This window comes from Primulina huaijiensis, chromosome 12, assembly GCF_012295235.1.
Source record: "Primulina huaijiensis isolate GDHJ02 chromosome 12, ASM1229523v2, whole genome shotgun sequence".
In the NCBI taxonomy this organism is placed as follows: domain Eukaryota; kingdom Viridiplantae; phylum Streptophyta; class Magnoliopsida; order Lamiales; family Gesneriaceae; genus Primulina; species Primulina huaijiensis.
Genome location: NC_133317.1, coordinates 9,612,086 through 9,623,175, shown reverse-complemented (window position 1 = coordinate 9,623,175; position 11,090 = coordinate 9,612,086). Strand labels below are relative to the sequence as shown.

Here is an 11,090-nt window from a genome sequence, read left to right as displayed (position 1 = left end):
AGAAATATGGGGGGCACACCAGTCAGGGATCAAAATGAGGTGGTTAATCCATAGACATGGCCATTACTGGTCATCGATGCTAAAGGATTGTATAAGATATTCGAGAGGGTGTCAACAATGCCAAAAACACATGAATGTACAGAGGATACCAGTTGATGAAATGCACGCTGTCATAAATCCGTGGCCATTTCAGGGGTGGGCCATGGATTTGATAGGTAAAATTTATCCTCATTCATCTAAAGGGCATTTCTTTATAATTGTGGCATCTGATTTCTTCACCAAGTGGGTTGAAGCCCTCCCCATGAAGAAGGTAGAGCAGAAAGATGTTATTGTAATTGTGAAAGAGCATATTATTCACAGATTTGGAATCTCGCAATCGATCACAACCGACCAGGAAACTATGTTCGTGGGATCAGAAATGAAGGAATTTGCTGAAGAATATGGGATCCAGTTGATTAATTCTTCACCTCACTATCCCCAATCAATGGTCAAGCTGAAGCTTCAAACCAAATATTGATTAAGATGCTGAAAAAAATGATGGAGGATAATCCTCGAGATTGGTACCGACTGCTATCAGAAACTTTGTGGGCTTATCGAACATCGAAGAAAAGTGCTACTGGTCTAAGCCATTTCACCTTGACGTATGGGCATGATGCAGTGTTGCCTATGGAAGTTGTGATTCCTTTTTTAAGAGTGATGAAGCATAATGAATTAGAACCAGAGCTCTACACGGAAGCAATGATTATGGAACTGGAATATTTGGATGAGTTGAGAATGCAAACATATAATGCTTTGTTGCTTCAGAAATCCAGGGTGGCTAGAAGTTACAATAAGCATGCGAATAAGAATGTATTCGAGGAGAGAGACGTAGTTTGGAAGGTAATTCTACCCCTCGAATCCAAAGACAGGGAATTCGGTAAATGGTCGCCAAATTGGGAAGGACCGTTTAGAGTTCATCGAGTGCTGGATGGAAATGCATACTGGCTGGCGAGTCTAGATGGTGAGCCACATAAGAGGTGCATCAATGGCAAGTACTTGAAGCATTATTATCCTAGCAATTGGGTAGGGACATCGAAGGTAAGTGGTTCATGAAGCTGAGTGCGAGGAAGTTTGGTACAAAGTAAGTCAGGTGGCCACTTTGTTTGAATCTGTCGTATTAACTGGTAAACGTTTCTGTAAATATGGGAGGAATAGGCTTTCAGCCATTCCTTGTTGAACTTGTTGCAGGTAATGATGGAGCATCTGTGAATGAATAAAATTTTGGTGCTTATAAGATCTGTTGCAGCTGTTTTTTTTAGAGAATGATGTGTTGTTTTGATAGTCGAATTGATTACGTGTGGAGTATGTTTATTACATATTTCGATACTTTGATACTGTTTGGAAAGTATGAGTGATAACGAGCAATTGTGATAACATGTTGTGATAATATTGAAGAAAACAGGCTATTTAGCCGTTGTTTTAGTTTGTTTGTTTTTACAGAAATTTGGGCAGAGTTTCCTCTATAAACATGATATCTCGGAAATACAAATCTGTGCAAACACAAACATGATATCTCGGAAATACAAATCTGTGCAAACACCAGTAGACAAACCCAAGCAACATATATAATATAGTTCCAGCATCCAAAATTCAACAGTAAGCCAAATCATGGCAAAAAAATACAACAAATTAAAAGATCTACCATAAAGCGGTCCGACCATCGAACAAAATAACAAAATGAAATGTTAAATGGTGGTACAGGAGCATTTAAGAAAGGTCAAGATGGCGTAATTCCTCCCACTTAGATAGGCACTCTGCCCGAGTATGTTCCGCTGTTTTCAAGGCGTCTTCGCACTGTTGATAGTCATGTTTTTGACTTACTAAATCTTCGCCCAGGCCTTGGATATCAGCCTTGAGTCTATCAGAAGAAGCCTTTAAAACCTCGCTGTCATGTAGAAGGGTTACCATGTCAGCTTTATGTTGGGCGAGCTCCATTTCTAACTTTTTCACTAATTCTTCCTTGGCATCAAACTCCGCGTTTTTCTGATGTAAAGTGGACAGAGCGATTTTTCTTTTAGAGAGCATGCCATCCAACTTCTTTTTTAGTTCCTTGAAGTTTTTCACCTGAATTAACGTCCCTGAACACGTAGAACTCGAATCCTGAAAAGCCGAGAATATGGTTGGCAAAGCATTCAACACATCATGTAGTGGGGATAGGGGGAAATCATGGCTGCTTTTCAAAATAGACATAACAGACAAAATGATTGTTTTTTCCATGTCCCCTACGGCATTGAGATTCATGTTCAGAAAATGCTGCAGTGAAGCTTTTGCGGTGGCTAGCTCCAAGCCAGAGGGGGGATTCAAAGAAGAGGCCACATGGGATGGTCCTGAGTCTAGGAAGCTGAAGTCGAAGTACAAAGTCTCTTCGACAGAAGAGACCATCGCCCGCCGTGCTGTTAAATCCTACAATGACAGGGAGGAGTTGAGATCCAAATGATAACGAAAGGAAGAATAGAATGGTTATTACCTGAAAATGAGAGCCGGTCTCCAGAGGTTTCTCTGCCACGTTATCAGAATGACTTCCTGGGAGAACTTTCCTGCGTTTAAGTGAGTCCAAAGGAGTAGCCAATTGAACATAATCATCTGACTCGATTTCTTGATCAGCCGAAGGGCCAGAGGTTGAGGAGGAGTTATCATTTTCCACTATCATAATACCAACCACACGAGTGGAGGTGAGTGGGAGAATTGCATGAGGCAGTTGGGTGGTGGATTGAGTTCGCCATCTCAACGGCGCCAGTGCAGATGCTTTCTTCTCTGGGGCAGCCGGGATTACTCGGGGGGAGGTTTGTTTCATCTCCTTACCTTTTTTATCATTCCGAGTAGCCGATAAATCCAGGGGCTGTCGAGGACTTTGAGAATCTGCAATTCAAACATATAACATTTTAAAAAACAATAGTAGCAAATCGTATCAAATGCAAAAAGAAATTGTACCTGAAATCTCTAGCTCCGTGGGGAGAAGTTGATCATATCGTGCAGTCCACCACACAAAATAGTCATCAGATGCTGAAATGGGGCTCACTATAATGGGAGTCTTGAAATAATTTGCCTGTTCTGACAGCTCTATCAGAGACAAGGAAGTGAACATCTTCTGGGACAATTCTGTCTTCATCATGTCATTTAGAGAATGAGGCAAATATAAAGCATTGGAGGGGACAGTCGGACATAAACCCAGTTGAGAAGGATACAAAGCTGGATTGTAGAATTCAAAAGTATGGGTACTCTGGTCGCGAGGGGAGGTCCCGTCATACACTAAGAAACGCGGTTGGAGGATGAAAGTGCGCACATCTTTAACCAAGGATGACACATCGGCTTTTGTTACTGGCAGCCATGTGTCCGACCCATGAGTAATCTTCAGCCGTAATTGTGAGATAAGGAGGACGATGGACCATCCTAGCAAAAGACAGAGATCGCAGAAACCAACAAACACCTGCAACGGTGAAGTCGCTCTGACAAGACATGAGCTCCCTCCATGATAACCGCTCAGAAAAGGGTCCCGGTGGAGATCTTAGCTCGGGAAAGTAAGAAAACAACCACATTTAGAGGATCCACATAACTCCGTTGAGTTTAGAAAGGAGTGCATCATTCACTGCAACTTTCAACTAATGGTAAAAGGACCCCAAAAACATCACACCCAAACTGTGTACCTGCCCACCACTCAAAGATCTAGCAAGAGCAAGGTATTCCATGGTAGGCTTGCCAGAAGAAGGACAAAAAATATATTTGCATATCAGAACCCACATAAAGGCTATGCGCTCCTCACTAGTGGGAGAAGTTCGTTTCAGCCCACACCAACAGCGGATAACCTGGGAATAGAAGGAGGGATTCAAATATTGGTCAGAAAGTTGGGGCAAGTTTGAAGTGTCTACTAGTCCAGCAAATTCATTCCCTATGAGTGGAAGACTTGTAAGTTGCAAGACATCCTGTAAAGTTACAGACATGGGGCCACAGAGGAATCTAAAAGAATTACACGGCGGCGCCCACAACCTAATGACACCTTCAAGGAGATCAAGATTGAAAGTAAGGTCAACGGTAGACATTTGAATGAAATGATAAAAGGCCTTGTTTTCGCCAGATGCTCCCATCGAAATTTTTCAGTCTATCGACCCAGGTGTTCCAGTTGACGTTCCCCCGAGGTAAAGACTTGAATTTAGCGAACTCAAAGGGAGGCATGACGGTACGATTCAATAGCAAGGTGTTTGACTCCAGAGCAGATAAGGGGAACATCATGTTGGCGGTCTTAGCAGAGAGAGAGAGAGATGTGACAGTAAGAAGAGTCAATGAGGGGATTGAAAACTTCCACCGAGCTGGAATCGTTGCAGATGATCGTCTAAGGCCTGCAAATGATACAAAATTCAAAGTAAGGAAAATGGGATTTGACGAACTAGAACTTGATGGAACTAAAAGTACCTAAGAGCAGACATCCTAGGAGTTGGGGGATGAAGTTTGGTTCGACAGTTAGGAAAGTGTGTGCCCACGAGCGAAAGGTCACTGGTTGCCCCTACAAGTTAAAACACGAAAGCTACCTCACATTTCAAACAAGAAAAATCCCTAAGATAGGAAACTATCATGCGTAACAGATTACAGAGAACCACCAATGCATAATGATTATCAGCAAAGAATGCTCAAGAATATATAACAGCACAAAGCCTACCCCAATACGTCAACGAAAAATCTCGAATAAACACAGAGAGCATCATCCGATTGATTCTACCATGTTAATTAAAAGAGAGAACCCGAAAGTCTACCTGTTTCCTGGAGTTGCACGGCTGGTGAGTGGCGTGTGGAAGAATCACAACTTAGCGAAGGGAAGCCCACGCCACTTGAAGAGCAAAACCCATCGAAATGTAAGCAAAATCCAGGATATCCCGAAGGGCGTTGCGGCAAGAGCAAGTCACGCGAGGGAAAAGCGGGCCGCAATGGTGCGCGAGATAAGCCACAGGCCGCGGTTCGCAGTCGACTAAAGTTGTTTGGGAGATTGGTGAAATCAAGGAACGAAGGGTGTCGAGGCGAGGCGGCGCTTTTGTTGTCCGGCGTGGGGTTAGTTGTAGGAGGTGGATAAAGGGGTAATCGAAAAGGAAAAGGAAGGTAGTGTGTGGGGTTTTGAGGACTTGGTGCGGAAATCGAGGGATTAAGAGTGGAGAATGAGATTATTGAGGGGGAATGAGGATAAACTAGAATCTTTTATTGCGAATGTAAGGTCCAAAACTAAGACGACGTAATCCAACCGCATGCGAATCTAGGAAATATGAAAAATGGCTAATTAATTGATTTAAATTGCTTAATTGATTATGTGACATACATGACTACATGTTAAATAGGATTTTATTATCACTATGCATTAAACCGTATTTTTTTTAAGGGTTATTCAAGTTGCGATCGAGGAACGGGGACCGAGCGCAGAAAAACGTAAAATGTTTTTATTAAATAATAATTTTTAATTGTTTAAAATATGGTTGATGGTTTTCAAATTTTTGAAAATAAGGGTTTCGAGGTGATTTTATACGCCGGGACGTAATTTTTATCGGTGTTGGATATTTAACAAAAACGCAAACTTTTTGGCAACCCGGCCATTAAATTCACAAGCTTATTTTTACCAAAACTATTTTAATATTTTAATTAAATCCTAACTAAGACTAATGGGCCTAAACTTATGCTTAATAGGCCTAAAGACTTGTTAGGACATAATTAACTATATAAAATAAATTAAACACCCCAAAACCCTACATGAAGTGTACGCCACTTTTCAGAATTTTGTTATCCCAATACTCACTCATATACACGAAAACACACACCACATATTGAAGAGGAAATATCGAGGAAAGCACAAGGAATTCAAGCCAAAGGTTCTTGCCCGTTCTTCGTCGTCAACATTAATTCATGCGTATAAAACGCAAAGGCACGCCATACTTATTTCTTTTCTCGTCTTTCACACCATAGTAAATATTTAAAATTTTTTGGCATTTATAAACAAGGAGCACTTGATTATATTTCGTTTTTCAAGCATATGTGATGTTAAAACATGGTTTATGATTCAATAACTTGTATATTATTTGGTTAATGGGCTGCCATGACATAAGTTAAGATCAAGAGTGGTTTACACCTGTTCTAGATTCATATACTCATGCCTAAAACACCTCAAAGTCGAAGGAAATAAGCAACATGCTGGAATCGTTTTCGCTGTCAAGGGTTATGGGTTCGGGTGTCATGGTTAAGGGGAGGGCTGGCCTTGGATTGGGTTCAGGGCTGGCCTAGGGTTCGGGTTGAGTCATGGGGAGAGTCCTAGAAAAGCTAGGACTCGGGCTAGAGGGCTGGGAAGAGTCCTTGTAAACAAGGACTACTACCCGAGAACCATGCGCAAATTTTCGCAGAGGTTGCGCGGCTTGCAGGGGAGTAAGGCTCGGTCCAGGGCTCACGAGTTGGGCTAGGGTGTCTCATTAGGGTCCTAAAAAGTTACACTAGAGGTTGTTCGGGTGCTGGGGCGTCGGCTAGGTCCCCAGACACATGAAACTAGAATCCATGCAATTTGCAACTCTCGGCCATCACAGGAGTGAGGGCTTCGGTTTTTGGGTTTGGGAAGGTTTTCTAAGGGATTTAAGGGTCTAGTAGGGTACTCTAGTGTGTTGGTCAGGGTTTGGATCAACATGGTCCGGGGGTGACTCGAGAAAATCGAAAGATGGCTCGGGGTCGAAGTTTATGTGTCATAATAGGGTTTCTTAACTAAAATAAATTGAAAACGGCTCACGGGGGTCGAGTCGTGGTTCATGGGGCTAAAATAATATAAAAAGACTAAATTTTGAATTTAGGAATTTTATATTAAAGTTTGAGATTTTTCGAGATTAAATCAAGGTCAAAACAACTAATTAAAGATAAATGAGAAAGTTTATTATTTAAGCAAAATAAAATTATGAAAAAATTAATTTAGGCTTAAATAATTATTTGGAACATGTTAGGGTCAAAGAAATCAAGAAAAAGTCAAAACGTAAAATGTCAAGTCCAGGGGTAAAACAGTCTTTTTACACCTAAAAATTAGTTAACGTCATGACAGTGCTCTAAATGTTGTTTTTATGATATTATGATTATGTTTAAAGGTTTATGAAATTATGCATGATGAAATTATGATTTTTAAACGTCCATGGATTTTTATGATTTAAGGTTGACATTTGAAAGACATGTTGTAAGCTTGGTTTCAAAAATAAAATTTATATGTTACGCATGATTTTTATAAGTGATGGAAATGCAAGCTTGGAGATGTCGTGAGGGTTATGGTCCCAGTGGGAGCCCGACGATTGTATTTCCCGTGACACCATTGAGGATATGAGGATATGATGTTTGAGGTAAGAATGTGAATATCGTGAGGGGAGAAGGCCCCAGAGGGAGTCTATTTATGGGAGAAGGCCCCAGAGAGAGCCCCGATAATCGTATTCTTATTCGATGAGGATAGGCCAAGGCTCAGTTGACGGGTGAGAGTGTCGCTGATGTCCCCGTCGCCCAGTACTGTGGTTACAGGTAGATGGATCAATCGACTTTTTGAGGTTTCAGGAAAGTCACAATTAACGATGTGAATTCAACAAAGGAAAAGGAAAATTGTTTATGATCATGATAAAATGTTTTATGTTATGGTTTGAGGAAAATGAAAAGGTTAAGGTTTACGTTATGCATGTCATGAAAATGTTATTTTTACGTAAAATTATTTTCACTGTTGCATGTAGTTTTATACGTATTATTTGATATCAAGATGATGGTGTGTTGAGTCTTTAGACTCACTAGGTGTGATGGATGCATGTACTGATGATGTTAATATTACCGGAGGTCTTGACGGTTGATTTTGCTGGACTGTCGGTGCACACAACCCGAGGACCAGCGCTTCTACTTTTCCGCACTCAAGACTTACGATTTATGGTTTACGATTTATGTTAAAGATTTTACGACTTTTACTTATGTTTTGAGTGGTTTTTGAGAGGATGGTACTTTTCACGGTTATTGCTTATTAGGTTTGGTCACAAATTTGACGTTTACATGTTTTAACTATTTCACTTGATTTTTCAAATACTAGTTGGTTGGTTTATTTTTAAAATAGAGTAAAATATTTTATGAAAATATTTTTATGTAGGATGGGTGATCGACCGAATTAAGGTAAGTTTTAAAAAAAAAATTATAGTACTTTTTAAGCAAAAGAAAGGCAGACGTTTCAGTTGGTATCAGAGCCAGGTTCCTGTAAAGGGTTGTGCCACCATCAGCGCCGGGAAGACTAGTCATCAAGCCTCAAAGTTGTAAGTTTTTTTCCTACTTTATATGATTCAGTATGATGTTACCTGCATGACGGTATGAATAATATGTTTACGTTACGTGGTTACGAACTTTTGAGTATTTATGCTTGTATGCTTAAATTGCTTAAATGGATAATGCAAGGTTGCATGATTAGAGAACTTAGATTTAAATGCATGCTGGTTACGTTAGAATTTGAAAAACGTTCAGATAAAATGTCTCTTAGACGTGCCCCAGTTAATGAAAACCAAGCAGAGAATAGTGTGAATCATCAAGGAAACGGACCTCCACCACCACCACCAGGGGATGCTGCTACACATGCATTAGAAGGGATGGCTCGTCTCTTCAAGCAACAGTTACAGCAGCAGCAGTTGCAACAGCAGTTACAGCAGATGCAGCAGGCACCTAGGCCGCAGCAGGATATATATGATCAGTTCCGGAGGCTAGGGCCGAAGGAATTTTCTTGCACCACCGAACCTTTTGCTGCTGAGGGTCGCATTCGTTCACTTGAGGTATACTTTCGTTATCTAGATATGGGAGATGATGACCGTGTGAGGTGTACCACTTATCTGCTTAGGGATAACGCTTCTTTATGGTGGGAAGGAGCTGAGCAGGGTGTTAACCTTGCTACACTTACTTGGGCTCAATTTAAAACGATATTCTACGAGAAGTATTTTACTGCTGATGTTAGAGGACGGCTGAAGAGAGAGTTTATGAGCCTCCGCCAGGGAGACTCGACTGTTGCTGAGTTTGTGAAGAAATTTGATAGGGGTTGTCACTTTGTACTCCTTATTGCCAGGGATGCTGAAGAAAAACTTAGACACTTTATGGATGGTCTGCGACCCACCATACGGAATAATGTTATGATGATGCGTCCTTTGGATTATGCTACTGCCGTTACTTATGCATTCCAGTCGGAACAATCCTTGAAGGACATTGACTTTGATCTACAGCGCAAAAGGCAACTACACCAATGTAACAATCAGCCGAATAAAAAACCATATATAGGTCTTCCTAGACCTCAAGGGCCTCAAAAGCCCCAAGGTCCAGTCAAGAAGCCAGCACCACCAAAGCCACAAAATCCTGGAGCGCCAAAGCCTGCTGAGAGGCAACCATGCAAGGAGTGCAATCGCCTACATCTTGGCAAATGTGAATGAGGATCATTTAAATGTTTCTACTGCAAGGAGACTAGACACAAAGCTACCGATTGCCCAAAGAGGAAAGTAGCTACTACGGCACGAGCTTATGTCATGAATGCCGAGGAGGCGGAGGAGGAGGCAGACACTACGCTTATCATGGGTTACCTAGTCATTTAACATTTTTATATTGCTTATTATTGCATGAAATGTAAAATTGGTTATTAGAATTGATCTGGGAACAAGATTTAACCCAGTGGAAATTAGGCTGCATGCTCTACTTAGTTGGATTTAAGTTATGATTTTAGGAACCATAGAAATGATACTAATTTTGTGCCATATTTTATTTGATTCCAAATGAAAAGTGGAAGGCCAAAATTTAAAGAAAAATCAAAACTAAGGGATTTATAAGGGTATCGAAATTTTTGGGGTCAAAAGTACAATTTTCGAAAATTTGAGGTCTAAAATGTAATTTTCGATAATTAAGGGACCATAACGCAATTAACCAAAAGATAAGGGGCTTTAATGCAATTACCGAATTCTTAAGGACCATGATTGTAATTCTCGAAACTTAGGGGATCAAAACAAGAATTTTGGAAAAAAATATAAGGACTAAAGTGCATTAAATCGAAAATTTGGGGACTAAAAGCAAAATTCGAAAAATTGAAGGGCTAAAACGCAATTTTTTTCAAGGAAATGCTTAAGTTCAACGCGCAATCCACTCATAATTTTGGGAAATTGATGATAGTAAAACCTTAAGCTTCAACACGAAAAGATTTTAAAAGACTTTTTCGCCGCAGGGAGAATTACCATTCAAGGTGTGGCAACCTATGCACTTATAGATTCGGGAGCTACACATTATTTCATATCCGAAACCTTCATAAAAAGATTGAATATTACTCCTCAAGATATGGGATTCGGTTTCAAAGTTTCTATTCCTTCCGGTGATCTAATGCTCACATCTAAAATTGTCAAGAATCTGGAGCTTCGTTTATTCGAAGATGTGGTTCGGGCAGATCTTATTGTGCTTTTTATGCCTGAATTTGATATTATACTTGGGATGGATTGATTATCAACGAATGAGCTTTGATTTATTTTCATCAGAGATCAGTGTCTATTCGGCCGCCTAGTGGTAAATCTTTTGTCTTTAAGGCGGCAAGAAACAAGCAAATGCCGCATTTTATCTCTTGTCTACATGCGAGGAAGCTTATTAAACACGGATGCAAAGTTTTTCTAGCGTGTGTCACTACCGCACATGCTCTTACCAGTCAGAAATTAGAAGATGTTGATATTGTCAGAGATTTTCCCAACGTCTTTCTCGAATACGTTTCTGGCATTCCACCCGATCGTGAAGTGGAATTCTCTATTGATCTTATGCCGGGCACTGTTTCTATAGCAAAAGCACCTTATCTTCTGGCACCCGCTGAAACGAAATAATTAAAAGACCAAATCCAAGAATTGCTGGACAAGGGTTTCATTCGCCTTAGTTATTCTCCCTGGGGCGCACCAGTATTATTTGTGAAAAAGAAAGATGGTAGTATGCGTCTATGCATTGATTATCGAGAACTTAATAAGGTCACTATCAAAAATAAATACCCACTGCCAAGAATTGAAGATTTATTTGATCAGTTGAAATGAGCATCGGTATTT

The 11,090-nt window shown here is 40.5% G+C and overlaps 2 protein-coding genes across 2 annotated transcripts; one reads left to right on the top strand and one right to left on the bottom strand.

Moving 5' to 3' along the window:
- The first annotated feature begins 537 nt into the window (after positions 1 to 537).
- On the top strand, positions 538 to 1,248 carry LOC140989395 (uncharacterized). Its single transcript, XM_073458601.1, has 2 exons — positions 538 to 1,077; positions 1,228 to 1,248. Exons 1-2 carry the CDS (start codon positions 538 to 540, stop codon positions 1,246 to 1,248), a joined length of 561 nt encoding a protein of 186 aa, XP_073314702.1.
- A 347-nt stretch (positions 1,249 to 1,595) lies between these two features.
- On the bottom strand, positions 1,596 to 2,764 carry LOC140990667 (uncharacterized). The gene is made up of 2 exons (XM_073460488.1): positions 2,507 to 2,764; positions 1,596 to 2,442 (listed from the first exon to the last, which is right to left on the bottom strand). The coding sequence occupies exons 1-2, from the start codon at positions 2,687 to 2,689 to the stop codon at positions 1,747 to 1,749; spliced, it is 879 nt and encodes a 292-aa protein (XP_073316589.1). The 5' UTR covers positions 2,690 to 2,764; the 3' UTR covers positions 1,596 to 1,746.
- Between the last annotated feature and the right edge of the window lie 8,326 nt (positions 2,765 to 11,090).

Coding starts and splice junctions, on each gene's coding strand:
- LOC140989395 (XM_073458601.1), top strand. CDS start 538: ATGGAGGATAATCCTCGAGATTGGTACCGACTGCTATCAGAAACTTTG. Junction 1,078..1,227: donor ATTGGGTAGGGACATCGAAG/GTAAGTGGTTCA, acceptor AACTTGTTGCAG/GTAATGATGGAGCATCTGTG.
- LOC140990667 (XM_073460488.1), bottom strand. CDS start 2,689: ATGATAGTGGAAAATGATAACTCCTCCTCAACCTCTGGCCCTTCGGCT. Junction 2,443..2,506: donor AGACCGGCTCTCATTTTCAG/GTAATAACCATT, acceptor CTGTCATTGTAG/GATTTAACAGCACGGCGGGC.